At 41.7% G+C, this 16,269-nt stretch overlaps 1 protein-coding gene across 2 annotated transcripts; it reads right to left on the bottom strand.

Moving 5' to 3' along the window:
• Positions 1-3,915: 3,915 nt before the first annotated feature.
• e2f2 (E2F transcription factor 2) lies at positions 3,916-15,983 on the bottom strand. Of its 2 annotated transcripts, none has more exons than XM_086127464.1 (7): positions 15,363-15,983; positions 7,941-8,031; positions 7,636-7,855; positions 7,255-7,416; positions 7,044-7,158; positions 6,495-6,660; positions 3,916-5,403 (listed from the first exon to the last, which is right to left on the bottom strand). In XM_086127464.1, exons 1-7 carry the CDS (start codon positions 15,609-15,611, stop codon positions 5,135-5,137), a joined length of 1,272 nt encoding a protein of 423 aa, XP_085983590.1. In that variant the 5' UTR covers positions 15,612-15,983; the 3' UTR covers positions 3,916-5,134. The 2 variants fall into 2 exon arrangements, with proteins under 2 accessions (XP_085983590.1, XP_085983591.1); XM_086127465.1 differs by having other exon boundaries at positions 3,916-5,388.
• Between the last annotated feature and the right edge of the window lie 286 nt (positions 15,984-16,269).

Here is a 16,269-nt window from a genome sequence, read left to right as displayed (position 1 = left end):
CATTGATTTGAGGAACTTCATTTAGACGAGACAATGTTTTGCCGCCATCTTGTAATATGTTAGTGACGGGGAACTATGTTGAAGGGAGTGGAGGAGTTTCATTTAGACAAAAGTAGTGCTTAGCTGCCATTTTGTGGCACCAGAGGAAATCAGACACTTTTTGGGGTGGAGTTTCAGTTGCTCAGTTGAGGTAAAGCTCACTCTCTAGCCACTCCCGAGACACTGCTGCTCTGTTCATACATGAATAGACAAACTCCTTCTTGTGCCGCTTGTCCTTCAGTTGGCAATGAAGGCCGCTGCATGTGCGCCATTGTATGTGTTTACACCTAATGTGTGGGCCAACACAAACACGCCTCATGTCAGCCACAGGCTTTATTCTGACACGCAAAACACTCAATTTGTCATTAGAGCTCACTTACAAGGAAGTGAGACCTTGCAAATTCCAACCAAAAATGTGTGTAACACAACCTCTTTATACTTTCTTTTTTTTTGCTTTGTGTGTAAGTGAAAAGGGGTCATTGCACACAATAGGGTCATGCATGTAAAGTAGAGTCAGCCATGTTGGGCATTCTTTGGTAAATAACTTCTAAAGTCATTGATCCCCAAACTGTTTGAATGGGTTAAGTTTTTCCAAGCGCCTTTCCCAAACTTTTCCCACGGAACGCGAAACATACCTTTGTCTAAAATGCCTTGATAAGATGAAAAAATCCGATTGGCTCAAGCCCAACCACTGATTGATTATTGGGAGTCTTGTCTGCATACTTTTGTCCACATAATGTAGGTGCATTATGCGGTGTGCATACATCATGGCTATTTGGAGCTGATGTCATGCAGTCTCGCTATGTCCTGACAATACACTCCTTGAGTTTCTTTGCGGCCCCTTGCAAAGAGGCCCTGCTTTTTTGTGCACCCTTCCAGCCTACACAAGCCTTACAGCTTTTGTCGAACCCAACGAACCGGTCTGCTCTGGCTAAGCACCAGAATACAGGCCAAATCCCAAGCAAAAGAAAGAAGACGGGATTTGAGAGAAAAGGGGGGGTGGAAGAAAAAGTAAAACAAGTCATTTGTCTCCATTTCCTGACGAACACCAAGTTCACAAAGTACTTGCTAATGACACAATCAACATCTCATTTTCATTTAAAGAAATGTCAGTCAAAAGGCAAGCTTTGCCAGATTCTAAGGGGAGTGATTCTCAAACTGTGGTATTTAACCTCTTGTGGTATGGTAAAAATCAAAATCACAGATTTAAAGGTAGTTTGGTGTAATGCAGGATGAGAGTTTTAAAACTGCTAGCAAGGCATGTAGGACAGCTAGCCAGACTTCACTAATCCCTCTGCCCTTGAGTCTCTGACCAAAACTAACGTGTTCACTAGCAAAACAAACGTGGCTATTAATAATGCCATGGGATTCCGAAAGTGCAAAGATGGGATAAATAGTCACAGGGGACCAATATGTAGCGTCAACAATGTAGCAGTGCTAGCAGTACTAAGCTAGCTTTAGCCCTATAAACAAGCAGACGTTCGCCACGGCTATTACATTTTTAGCATGACTCAATCGTAATGGAGTGTTACTATGACATTAAATGTCATATATTTGAAGGTTTTTGTTAAATTTACAAGCAATTAGAAGTCAAAAGGAGTGAGAAATGTATTGTACCCGTTGAGGAATATATTTGCATTTACTGTTTTAGAACTGCATTTAACTTGTATTCATTATTAAGTACTTTCCTATTTTCTGGTATATATACAGTATATACACACACACACACACACGGAATAAAACCTCTTTCTAGTTTTTGAAGAACATTTGGACTAATCACACTTCTGTTTTATAATTTATTGTCATTATAGCGGTACTTGGAGAGCTTAGTATATGTGAAGTGGTAGTTGGGGTAAAAAGTTTGAGAACCACTGCTCTATGGCAGCTGAGATACTCCTGAAAGATTAATTTCCCAGCAGCCCAGAGGACCACCATGTACCCCCCGCCCCATCCTTCCTACTCTTCATTTCCCCCCTTGTTGACTCAGCCCCGCTAGGTTCTGCTATCAATTTACGAGCGGGAGGAGGAGACCCGGTTTACGGTAAGGCTCTTCTGGACCACATGCATGACTGAGAATGGCAGGAAATGAACATTGAATCATTGTTGTTTAGCGTTCCACAAGCAGAACATGAAATCAGTTAAAAGCAGTCGGTCAATTAAGCTGGACTGTTTTCAGAATTTCTGTGATTCTCTGACTCAGCATACTGTACAGCGGAGCTGGGTGGTGCATGGGAACAAAAAGTCAACCCAATAAACTGTCTCTAGATGTCGAACCTGTTTACGAGTCACAAATGCAGAGATGTGTTTACAGACAAAAATGTAGACTTACACGTGTAGATTTTAGAGGGCCTCGTTGTCGTGGCATGAAAAAGCTGCTAAACGAAGTAGCATCTATTTTTCAAGTCACGGTAGTGGCAGTTGAGCAGGACGTGGTCTCAGTGCATTTCGTGGACATGTTCTCAGTGAACAACTTGATCGTTCTTTCATGAAGCTTCATTTAATATAACTTACTTCTTTCTAATTTGAATTTTCAGTTCGTTTCAAGTTGAAGCCGCTGTAATATGCATTGTCAGAAAATGTAATTCAGAGACTCTTTCAAGTTCCACTGGCAAAAGCTCAAACCCATAATTTAAATAATAGCCTCATCATTATGTTGCAGCTCACTGATGACCCCCTGCCATGCAACCACACAAAGGTACGTATAACCAAAGGCAATTTAAAACCTTAGAAAGTCTGCCGTGATGGACGAGGTACGTTTGTGATGCAGTTTTTATAGCCTGCCGTTAACCAAACGTGCCTTGTGCAGCAAGGGCTAATAACACTAATCGGCACCTGATGTGGGTTGAGCCGTAAAGAGACAGCAGAAAAAGGATGATAGGAGTGTTTATGAAAAGACGACTACAAACGTATAGGATTTCACTGTTTAAATCAGAGTTCAACTAAACAGTGCCCCAAATTGCAAATGGTAGAGTCCCTGTTTATATTATTCCCCCTGTCCAAAATCAAGAATGGTATGATCACATTGTCTCACTGTATATGAGCCCGCAAGAGGCCCGCTAGCGAACAAATGGATGGACAAACTAACACAGCACTCACACTTTTTGGAAAAACATTTGTTTCTCTGTTTTGCCGTTTGGGTGTCCACACCCCTAAAACAACGATGGTACAACCGTAGGGTCTTAGGTTGTCTAATTCCTATTGTCTACTTATATTTGCACTTACTAAACACACCCTCCCCCAGTGACCCAGTGAACCCTGACCTTTTGTGGGGTACTAGGCCTTTTGTTGGCATGTTACATTACTGACAACCATGCACGCTTATTGTCCACACAGCCAAGTGAGTTTATCGTTTAGCCTTGGCTGTGGACACACCATGTCCAACTTTTCTCTCAGTGTCACTCCTAATTAGATCAATAATCTTCAGGGGGGAGGGGGGCGGGGCGGCGCGGTGTTCGACTGGTCAGCGTGTTAGCCTCACAATGCAGAGGTGCACAGTTCGATTCCGGCTCCGGCCTTCCTGTGTGGAGTTTGCATGTTCTCCCCGTGGGTTTTCTCTGAGTAATCCGGTTTCTTCCCACATTCCAAAAACATGCATGGCAGATTAATGGGTCACTGTAAATTGTCCCTAGGTGTGAATGTGAGCGCATATGGTTGTTCGTCTCTGTGTGCCCTGTGATTGGCTGGCAAACGGTTCAGGGTGTCCCCCACCAAATGCTCGAAGACAGCTGCGATAAGCTGCAGCACGCTCGCGACCCTTGTGATGGTAAGCGGACCAGAAAATGGATGGATGGAATCTTTAGGGGTCTTGAATGGAAACACCGCTGCATGGAAAAGACTGTAGATGTGACACACTGTTTGGCAACTTTAACTATGAGGAATAATGGCTTCATTGTTTATTTATTTCCATTTTCTCAACAAAAAACCCCACAATATTACAAAAATATTAAGTGCTGCATGTAGTACAAAAAATGCCTGTATGAAAACAATTCAGCAAAAATAGGTATAAATACAAAATCCTCTATGTACAAATAGCACAAAGAAAATCAATAATGCTGATTGAAATTACCACAAATTTTCTGAATCTACATAGTAAAATAAAGAAAAAAATGGGAATAAAACAAAATCACTCAGGCACACAATGTATAAGACCTTTTTCTCATGTGGATAAAAAAAAAAAAAAAAAAATATTTCACACCCAAATGCACACTTTCAAGTTTTGTTAGGACAGGACAGTTAGCTTATTTCTAAAAGCCCAAACAATAGCAACCAGAGCAAATATTACATTTACGAACAGTGGAGGAAAAAAACCCCCACACATTTGAACGCAAAGAAGCATAAAAACGACCTCCTCAGAAATACAATAGTAATTTTGCATTAGTAAGTCCACATCAATTTCAAGCTAATTTGGAATCTAAGCTTCCAAATAAATAAGAAGGCAGTCCCTCTTTATAATTGGCTCCGCATGAGCGACACTTAAGCACCTGGTTAATGATACTTAACATTGCTAACAAACAACTGCAGATGACCATTTTTTTGAGCGTTCGGTGCTGTGTTATGGCTTTACCTTAAGTCCTTTCCAGTGATTCCAACCTAGTGTAAAGCTTTGCAACGGTCTCTTAAAGCTAACGGGCACCAATACTGCCCCCTGCGGGCCAAAGACTGGCAAGACTTGTTGGGGCAAATCAAAGGGTGAGCTATAATTCCTGAGTTAAACGTGCCATCTTCCTCTCCGTTTCATCAATTATATGAAATGATTGATTGAGATCCTTTGAGGGGTATTTCTCTTAAAATAATAAACAACAGCAGTGCTGTTTTGATGCCTACATGAAATACAAACACAGCCAATTAAATAGATCCTTAATTTACTTCATGTTACTTCATAAAAATATGACCAAAATTTAAGATGTATACGTCATGTTCTGGCCTGTAAGTGCAACGTATGAGCCATACATTTGTTTCATAGCCTTTTGGTCTGATTTTTAGCAGGACTTCACCACATACCAACCAACCTATCGCATCTCCACAACACTTTTTGGAGGAGTGGGTCAAACAGGGCTTCATACTGTCATTATTTCCCCCAAAAGTTCCATCACCTTTACAAGAGATCATTGAGGTCGTACGTGTTGAAGAATTCGGACACACCCTCGCCATCCTCCAGGCTCCACAGGTAGTCGCTATGGTCCAGATGTGGGGAGAAGCTAACGAATGGGGTGCCGCCACCTTCGCTGGGGTCGGTGGGGAAGGACGTGCCAGGTAGTTGGTCTTCGGTCATCTGAAGCAAGCTGGGAGGCAAACCCAGCAGATGCTCCACGTCCAGCAGAGCGGAGGAAGTGGAGGTTGAAGCGGCCGCTGTGGACATGCACGCTGCGTTTGTTTTGGGCGGGATAATGAAAGAATGTCCAAAATGTTTCATGGGAAATGCGGCAAGTGGATCAATATTTTGGAACCTGACATTTAAGTAGGGCTGCGGATAGTCAATGACAGCGGCACTTGAACTTGCGTGTTTTTGCAACTGAGCTGTCACTTGACAAATTCTGTTCTTTGATTTGAAATTCAAAACACGAGCGCGAGATGGTGGCAACAAGTAGCAGATTGGCTGCCGTTTATTGCCGCTCACAGTGGAAGTCTACTGTCAAACTAAACATAAAATAGAGAATTTCACGCTCATTCAAAACAACCGCATACCGTTTCCTCATATGAAAATTTGCTAGCTTAATGCTAACACACAGTTCAAAAGCAAAAGATGGGCCAACGAATAGCACTGACATCGTGGTGTTAGAAACGCTTTTCAATGCCATCCGTTTTCAAAAATAGATAACCTATTGAGTGCTGGCCAATTTAAAGCATTCTGACTGATCTTTCAAGGCTAACCACAGAAACTACCCAATCAAAGAATAGTAGTAGTAGTATTTAGTAGTGTGTGTGCGTGCATGTGTGCCATGCATGTGTGTGTGCCATGTATGTGTGTGTGTGTGTGTGTGTGTGTGCCATTATGTTGCTTCAACTTCTAAATTAAAATCATCTATTCACTCTTTGGTGTGACTCTTTGCAGTAAGTTTTACATGACAAACACTGTTCAGTCACAAACTGGTTATAACGGTCAAATATGATTTGCGATACAAGTGCCTTCATTTGCAAGTTTGGTCACTGAACGAGTTAAACTTGTAAGTCAAGTCCCCACGTTATATTTATTTGGTATACTGTTAACTCATTCACTCCCAAAGACGTTTTTAAACGTCTTTTCAGACTTGGCCCAGAATTCACTGGTCCTGAATGAGTTGATGTGGAATGATTATAGATGAACCAACTCTCGATCTATGCTATGAAAACTTAATCTAAAACCTTAGCCATTGTTTGAAAACCCCAACCCAGGCTTCCAATCCTAATTTAAAACCCTAACCTTGGCTTCTCACCCGAATTTCAAAGAACGGAACCAGGAAAAAGTCCAAACTTACCTTCAACAGACTCTTCTTTGTTGTTGCTGAGGCTCGCTGGTTCTGCAGTGGGCTTTTCTGGTGTGACCGAGCTTTTAACCGCACAGGCATTTTTGAGACCCTCCTCTGGACATAGGTACACTTCTATGGGACCATTCTTACTCTTCAAATAGATCTGTAACGAGCCCTGACAATTGAAAAAAGAAAATCAACGTTAGTCACTGATCGACATTTTATTAAAGATTTATTTTGATTAGATGGTTAAGACTAATTGGAAAATAGTAATTGTGTTAAGGAAGTACAGTGGAACATGGATTGTCATAAACCCTTGTTTTCATACATTTGGTTTTCCAACATATTTTTTGCTGTATTCTGCTCAAAACATCCCAGACATGAAAACAAGAGTTCAAAACATTCAGATATACAAATATCAATTTTTTAAGAAATATATTTGTTTTGAGCCCGAAAACCCCGAGCCAAAAGCCAAGTCACGCGTTAAGACAGAATCATTAAGGTGAGAAGGAGACGAGCAGCAGGTTGTAAAGAGTCAAACAACAGACGCGTCCTCACCCCCGACACGTCTGGCACTTCCAGTTGGGTCTCGGAGGGTGCCTTGATGGCAATCACCGTCTCCTCTCGGAAGCTGCCGATGAAGCGGATGTCTTGGTACGTCACGTAGCCCAGCGTGCAAGTATCGGGTTAAAGGGAAACGGTAAACAAAGACGAAAACACTCAAAAGATCTCCCAGAGGAGGATCGAGTTGTTGTTTTGTGAAGGATATCTTTGGTTGTCTTTGTGCTCGGTGAGCTGTTTGAGCTGCGCGCTGCTGCAGTGGATGAGCTCGTCCAGCGATTGCTCGGCTCGCTCCAAGTCTTTGAGTTCTTTCTGCAACGCTCGGGCCTTCCCTCCTCCGCTGGTGCCGCCTTCAAACACATCTCCAACCCTTGTGACAACAACACAATTGATGCTTTTTATTTTCCCGTTCCCAGCGGGGTTGGAATAGTTTGGGATTTTTAATAATAGTTTTTAGTTGGTTTTGAGTATTGTTTTGAATAATTGTTTCCAAGGTCTCCTGATTATAAAAAATATATATACATGGGAAGAGGACCTCGAAATAAATGTATTCAAATGATTTGGACAAAACTGATCAGTCCCAACTTACAGCCACTGGATGTTGTTCTTTGACTTTTTCCGGATGAGCTGGACTCCCTCCAGAACATTGGTAATGTCGTAGATCCGCCTCTTTTGGACCTCCAGCACCTCCGTGGCCCAGTTCAGGTCCAGGACGCCATCGGGCGACTCGGCGATGAGGCCGACAAACTTCTTGGTCAGCAGGCCCAGCGAGGTGTCGTACCTCGTCCGCTCGCCCGGTGACTTTGGAGCTAAACGGGAAGAAAAAATATTTAAAAATCAGTTGTAACTTCCAATAAAAATGTACATTTTTCATTTTAAGTTGTGTGTTCCTACTTCTTGGACTTGCTGCAATGCCACCTTTGCCTTTTGGGGTACAGAATTCGGGGAGGAAAACCGGATCTTCAAGATCCAACTTCCTTTTGGCCTGAAGAAAGAGGAGATCATTTACAGTTCCACTTAAGAATATACAAGACAAAAGCAGGAACAATCCCTTCAAGTCTATGGCGTACTACGTAGTCACAGCCTTCCTGCAGAACAAACCGCAGTGACTCTGAATCAGTGCCAGTTCAGTGTTACATAATAAACGTGTGCCACAAAAGAGGCCCGTCATAAATGTGCCAACAGCTCTCAAGTGCGGGAAACAAAGCATCCCCTCACACTTTCCCAAGCAATTCAAGACGGGCTGCTTGGACAAGGAGGGTGGGGAGGCGGGGGGGGGGGGGGTGGAAGAGAGGGCGGGGAGTTTAATCATCTCTCAACTCACCGCCTACAGAACGCCAGAAATCCTCAGAAGACTCACCCCCACCCCCGAAAAGCACTCGCATGCATTTCTTTCATGCATTCAGAATTTAAGACACTGATGCGGCACCATAGAGGTGATTTACGAAAACAATATCGACTTGAAACATCTGCAAAAACAAACGTACATAAAAGCAAAGTATGAAATCATGATTCTGTAAGAAGTCTGTAAAAAAAATTTTTTTTTTGCAGAGTAAACTCACAACGTTACATGAAAAATCATGACACTGGAAAAGTTGCATTTGTTACAGAAAAGTGTCAAACACTGAAACAATATTTTTCCAGAAGATAGATTTGTAAGAGAATATGAAAAAGTCATAAGATTAAGAGGACTGTGTGATTTTTTTCACGTGAACATCAAGTCTTAACATTTTGAGAAAAGCAAAAAGTTACAATGTTGTAAAATGACAAGAAAATTGAGAAAGAAATCTTAGTATTCGGAAGATTTTTGGAGAATGACTTTGCAATACAAACAAAAAACTAGGAGGTTTATAAGGAAAAACATTTTCTGAAAATTGCCGTAATGTTACTGAAAGGATTAAAGAAAGAAAAGTTTTGTTTTTTTTAGTAAAAAAGAATAAACGCGCAATGTTACAAAAATGTTGGTAAGTCAAGATTTTGTATTCTTTGAGGGAAAATAATGTGTTACAATTACAGTACTGATGATTTTGGGGGGAACCTATCCTCTGTTATGTGCGGAAAACTAACCTATTCGCTTTTTTGTGCTCAGGCCAAAGCCATTGATAATATAAAACGATTGCTTTGGCGCCATCTTGTGGCTATCCACGGCTGACTTTGGTCACTATCCCCGTGAATAGTTGTAATGTTATGGGGGCGGGGGGAAAGTTTAAAATAACACTTTTTCCTAATAATATTATTTATTACAGAACAAAAAATAAGTTGTAGTCTTTCGTGTGATGATATCTTTCAGTAATGTGTCTCAAAATGATTCATTAATTACAAATATATCTTTTTTTTCCATCAGCGTTACAGACATATGATGACAGGCACAAGAATGAAACGCTCCTCCATTAGATGGTAGGAGAAAAAAAATAAATGTGTGTGCCTGTAAATTAGCTTTGTGTTCAAATAACCCTCACACTTTTTGTTTGTACTTTTTTGTGACATTCCGGCTGGATGATGTAGTGTAAGATTTGTCTCATCTAAAATGGGTGCTTTGGCTTAAATAAAGGTTGGGACATGCTGCCTTAGCTATCAAACCTGCATGACAGGTTATACATTGGCTTTAAACATCGCATGAAGATGGTAGCCTTGATCGCGTGCTGGGAACCTTCTTTGACAGAAGGCCAAAATGGCACTGTGGGGCAACAAACAATTCCACGCAACCGTAAGCTTGGGCTTTTTGGAACAGATCCCACAGACTACTGCGGAGGCTGTCACACCACAAGACATCAGCTGCCAACATTTAGCATCTCACCTTGCGGTGTGCTATCTTCTTCCTCTGTCAAAACTTGGCAGTTTGACGGACCTCCGCTTTGCCCCAGAAGCTACTTGTTCCTAATTATCCGAGACAGCTGGCAATCCCAGGGACTTGAAAAGTGGCGAGTCGTGTTGGACAGTGAAAGCCGCCATTGTGCTAGCGTGCTAAAGCGCGACATGTCCACCTGTTAGCCAGCGACATCTGGAGCTATACAGAATGTATAGTAAGCATATGGGACTAATGTAGTAAAAAAAGTACACACACACACGAAGGACCAGAAACTTTTTTGAAACAACATTAACATCTAATTTGGCAAATAACTAATTATAATAGTGTCTTACAAAATCAAAAGAAAAATTACACAGTATTAAAAAGGAGGTGGATAAGGTATTTACACTGTGTACTGGGAAGACTGGTAAAAGTGGAAGCACTCATTCTGCTCCTGTACTTCAAAAAACGTGAAACTGTTTTGAAACATTTTTAAAGCTGGGTATCGGATAAGCTAAATTCAAGCAGTCCGCTTTCAAAAAAATGCGACCAGCAGGAGTAGTCAATATGGACTCAATAACGATATCACAATCTTTGAAGACATTTTGTACAATATTTTCTGGATAGTAGGACTGCGCATGAATCGGAGATGCAAATTTGCCGCTAAAAAGGATAAGGATGAATCATAACACATGTATTTGTGTCGCAGGAATGTTGTAATTTTCATGTTGGCCTAGCATGCTGGTCTTGCTGGTGTAAATAGCAAGACCAGCAATAAATTTAAAAAAAACAAAAACAGCAAAGATTGAAACAACCAAACCTTTTGGTTACTGGGCAATTCACTCTATCAACTGAGTCGCAGCCACCATCATGCTGTTGGTGCTCTGCTGGTAGCTGACCACACCAGCTGGTCACAAGCAATCACCAGCTCCTGGCAAGGCCCCAGCAGCAGGCTGGTCCGACTGGGACGCTGTGGCTCAGTTCATTGACCGGCTTGCCCAATGACAAATGTTTCGGCTGTTAAAATCTTGGCTGTTTTGTTTTGTTTTGCTGCCGGTAATAGTAAAACAAAACCATGCTGGTCTGTGCTGTTTTTCTGTTTGTTTGTTTGCTTTACCAGGCTGGAGAGATGAACCCTCCCAGGTTAGTTTAGCATTTGCTAATTGGTACAACAGACCACAGATGATTTTAAAACGTTACTAAACAGGAAAACCTTTCCAAAGGTTTTGCAGGTACAGTAATCCCTCGCTATTTCACGGTTCGTTTATCGCGGCTTCAGTGCATCGCGGATTTTTTTCAAACATATTCATAAAAATGTGTTTTTTTTAAATATACTGTATACATGGAGTACAGTACTGTATATGTTGCTCTATGTGACTCGCTGTTGTTTTGCAGCTTCTCGCGGACCGTCTACGATTATTATTTTTTTACCTGTATATGTTTATTTGGTCGCTACTTCGCGGATTTTCGTTTATCGCGGGTGGTTTTGGTCCCCATTAACCAACATAAATGAGGGATTACTGTATCTGGTCTTGGTATACTTTGATATGTTCAAAAATATTTGAGGCTTGGTAAAGGGTTTGCAGAGTGATATCTACAGGTGTGACAAAGTGAGATTTAAGAATCTCAATACAATTTGAGACCTCTCTTTTGTTAAATATGACACAGAGAAGAGAGGTTAGCTGATGTGTGGTTTGCGCAGCGAGTCAGAGAGCCAGTGAGGAAAAGAGCAAACTGCACTCCTTGTCCTTTATCTGCAAGTGTTGCAGTATCACAGCTTTCACGTTTTGTCACCACCTCACCCCGCCTGCTTGCGCCGTTAGACCCAAGCAGCATCACGCAACACCCTGAGCTCATCTGTCCGCCTAATTGCCACCGCGGTCGCAGAATCTCTGTTGTCACATGAAAAAAAAAAAACACGAGCCCCTGCAGCAAACATTTCCTGTCAGGCTTGTATATGATTCCAGATTCCATTCAAGCCGAGGGCAAGTTACAGAACGCCCGCCCAAAAAAACTACACTTTAGTACACAATCCCCCACCTGACTACCACACCCTTGTAATCACAGTGTAAGGACAACAATCGCGGCATTGCCAAAGACATCGTCAATGTGGTTTCTTTTAAAAAGCATTGGGTGGATCTGCCGTTTTGTGCTGGTTTCTTGCTTTGGCAGTGCTTGAATTCATGTCAACTCATGCCAAAAAGCTTTTGGACTGATCACTCCTCGTCTGATGCTTTCGGTGTTGATTTGCGGCAATAGTGTTCACATTTTGGCATCAATTTGTCATGGAACTGGTATTGACACCTTACTTGTGTGGTGTCGAGAAATTTGGGCCAACACTGCTGAACGGAGATGTGGGAAATTTAAAAAAAAAAAAAAAAAGTGCAAGATACAACATTAAGAATTTTCATAATTTCAATAACAGCTGTAATTGGGAATATCATGGCCATTTTCATAGTCGGCGGACATCAATGTCACTCTTCACTGCTGAAGGCGAAAACAAATTTTGTTCTTGAACTTTTGTTTGACATATTACTAAAACGTGGAGCCATGCTGCAGCTTGGTCGACAAAGAACTGTAACTTCTGTGTAGGAGTAGAAATTGAATAACATGGTGAAAAACATCAAAAAGAACTATGCAAAAATAAATGAATAAATAAAAATATATAGCAGAAGAGCGCAACTAAATTTCTGAACTAGAAAACTTCAAACCGAGTTACAATTTGAAGTTTTCTAGTTCAGAAATTTCTTCCAGAGCCAATTAATTTCGTAAGTAGAGGTACCACTGTACAATATTGTGTCAAATGTTGCATCCTGGTCATCCTGGAAGGGGGACTCTCCCATCTGCGGCCCCTTCTCAAGGTTTCTCATTTTCTTTCCCAAGATGGGGTTTTGGGAGTTTTTTTTTTCATGCCCAAGGTCAGAGAATGTCGTGACGACTTGTCAACTGTGGCCATGTGAAGTCCTTTGATACCGTTTGTGATTAAGGGCTATCTAAATAAATGGGACTTGACACGAATTGCCTTTTATTACAGTGAGCGTGATTCAACAGGAGCTTCAGTCATACATTACCTTTCTTTTACAAACTTATTGACACAATAAACTCGATGTCTTTTTACTTTCGGTAGCTTGCAAAAACATATCTTGCTTTCGAACTTGCTGCCGAGTTAAATATTTGTAAGATTCCGGGCACTGTGGTCAAGTATCACATGAGGACACAGAAGCCAAAGAGGAATTGGACAATGTGTTGCAACAATCACAGAAGTGTCAAAAGGCACATTTGTGAGTCATTTTCAACGGAATTTTCTTTCATGCAATACGACAAATTTGCCGAAGATGACACTTTCAAAAAAATAAAGCATTCTCATCATATTAGAATTGTTTTCTTGTACGATTAGATTATTTGGGGGGGGAAAATCCTGAGCGTATTTTTGTCAAATAAAAAAAGATATACATATTTAAAATTATTCTATTACCACTTGAGTTGCCGGAATCACAACAGAATTTGGACGTACTGCGGGTCACACCCTGGAATGGTCGCCGGCCAATCTCATCAACAGGGGACATGGGATCAATATTACCACAATATGGGATGAACGATATTGTATATATAATAAGCATCTATAATCACATTGGTCATGATACAGTTAATTTTTTTTTTCTTTAATTAGTTCTAATAACATTTTGTGCATGCTCATCGGAACACATACTACATTTCATATACGGTATATTCACATACAACATGTGTGGGAGGGAGGCAAAGACCACAATCAGTTCAAAAACACTCCAAGACTATTGCGTCCTTATCATCAGGAACCCGCCGCCTGCTTCTGAAGACCGTACAATAAAGACTATCAGCCGCTAGTTCAGGGCTATGCAATTTGCACGCCCTGGACCACAGAATACACCATAGTTATAATGTGGTGTGCCATACAAGAAACATAGAGTCATCATCCACCAAAATAAAGATGCATTCGCGGGTTCCATCATACGAGGAACACCTGAACACATCGCGGCTGTGGGCAGGTGGCCCCCCTTCACTGTACTTCGGGGACTAATCCTCTTGCGGCAGCTAATCGCGACGACAAGCCCGAGGGCGAGGGGTGGGTCAGCATGAGATTTGGACGTAACCACCGTGCCACCCCCTTAACCTTTGCAGCTTTGGCCAAATTTGACAAACAACAGCTGGTAGAGGGCAGGTTGTTGGGTGGGGTGATACAGTTCACGTTGGACTTTATTTAGTCCCCCCCTTGAGTCGTGCTTGTCCAATATAGCAGTTGTCTTTTATGACCTTTGAACCTGCCACAACTCTCCTATGGTGAACAGGTTACACAGGCAGACAGGTGGACCAGCTGCCCTACTAATGTCATCACGAAATAAAAACAAACAAAACGTGAAACAACTAGCGACTGTCGGATAGAGGACGCCAGTCGATGTTTTATGCTGTGTTCTGTTGTATTATTGTTCATGTTGAATGTTCTCTCATGCGCTTTGCTGTAGAAATACAAATGAGTAGAGTTGAGATATTTACAAACTGATATGATACCAAGTCTGGTATCGCCGATCTCAAATGATTAGGAGGCGGGTTATTAGAGTTCATGAAAACTAATGAAATAACTAAAATTAAAATAGAAAAAATAATTTTGTGAATGAAATAAAATAAAGACAAGAATTATTTTTTAAAAAAGGTAACTAAACGGAACTACATTTTACCCTTTATAAAACTAACTATAATTGGTCGCCAAACTCAGTCGTCGCTGCAACTGGCAGGACGGCCACCTGCAGCGAGCTCATCGTCCATTTTGCGCAGCATCAATTTGCAGTGCTCTCATTAAAGTTATAGCAGTTATGTATTTTTCATTGTACAAAGTAGTTCGTTTTCCTTTTCATTTTGACTTTTGTGACATAAACCAAGAGAGACAACAGTGAGTTAGTTAGTAAATGTTTACATTTTGTCCTGTAATGGGAAAAGTGTAGCATGTATGAGGAAAACAAGTTCAGATCGATATTTTGTTTTATGTCAAGAAAGCTGATATCACAATATCCATTTTTCTACCCAATAGTAACTGATATATTTACTCTTTTATTAACTCCCTATCTATCTATATATATCTACATATATCTATATATATAAGTGTCATGTATCAGTTTGGCTGGTGGTATACGCAGTCAGTGCGTCTACATATAACAATCATAATAGATTTTATCAATGATATGTCATCATGTATCGAGAAGGCTGGTGTCATGGTGCCTATCCTTCCATATGGATTCACCTAGCAACAATAAGAAGAACGTTTCTAAAAGTGATATTGATATTTTTTCCTGCATCGGAAGATTGTTATCAAGGTATCGGTTCACCCAACACTAACTGATCCAATTTCCTCATATACTGTATTAATTTTTCTGGTATGCGCCCGGTTCAAATATGTTTGACTCTATTGTGTCTCCCCACGTACACACCGATTAAAACATGCATACCAGGGCCACATTTTTCCACCCACACACAGGGTTTGTTGTTCGATTCCTTACCGGCAGCCGTCCGGTGGTCGATCTAATGGGCTTTTGGTCAGGTCCGTGGGGGGTCGAGTAGAGGCTGTGCACTCTTTGTTCCACCACGGCGGTGTTAGGGCAGATCTGGCTGAAGTAGCCCACCGGTACCGCGCTCAGGGGCGGGCTGGACAGGCCAGTGCTGAAGAACTCGCCGGCCACAAGCTTCATTTTGGGTTGGCTGCACGGAAGTCCCGACGCTGGGGAGACGCCTTTGGGCAGGCGCATCATTGTACCGCAAAGAGGACCCGTTTCAAAATGAATGATAACGATACGATCAACAAACAAATGCCAATACAAAATAATATCGAGTTAGAGTTAAAACACGTTCTAAAAGTCAAATGGCATGCAAGAAACAACAACGAGTTGGTTCCGAGTGGTGACGTCAGTCAAAAGGCGAACGAATCCTGTTAAGTGCACAAAAACTCGTCTCGCAAGCCGACAAACATGGCTTCGAATGTACAACTAAGTTCACCAAAGTGTGTTTAAAGGTCCATGGGCTCGCTCAAAAGACCACCGAGGGTCCGCGAAGCTGTGCTTCCGTCTTTTTTTTCAGCCCTTCAGTGCGTCAGTGTGTGACCCAGTCCGCCCCGAAGTCACCAGGCTCCTTTCTCCATTCAACGAGAACAAGCTCGACTTTTTAGCGCCAAACTTCGTCGCGCGAAATTTAGATCTCCCGCGGTTGGAGCCCGTCGCTGATTGGCCGGCGGCACGCTCGGTACGCCTTATTTCCATAAAACGGTTGGGTAGACACGAAGGAGGAGGCTAGGGGGAGGTGGTTCCTCTTAAAGAGACAGTAGAATCTTTTTGTTTCCTTTGGGGACACGTTGTTCTCGAAGAAAAATGATCGTGTGAATACTTTTAGGAAGAATATAATTAACATAGCTTT

The sequence above is a fragment of the Hippocampus guttulatus genome, chromosome 13 (assembly GCF_054856545.1).
Source record: "Hippocampus guttulatus isolate MCC_2025c chromosome 13, RoL_Hgut_1.0, whole genome shotgun sequence".
In the NCBI taxonomy this organism is placed as follows: Eukaryota; Metazoa; Chordata; class Actinopteri; order Syngnathiformes; family Syngnathidae; genus Hippocampus; species Hippocampus guttulatus.
The sequence above is the reverse complement of the archived record's forward strand: the minus strand, read 5'-3'. Positions and strand labels throughout refer to the sequence as shown.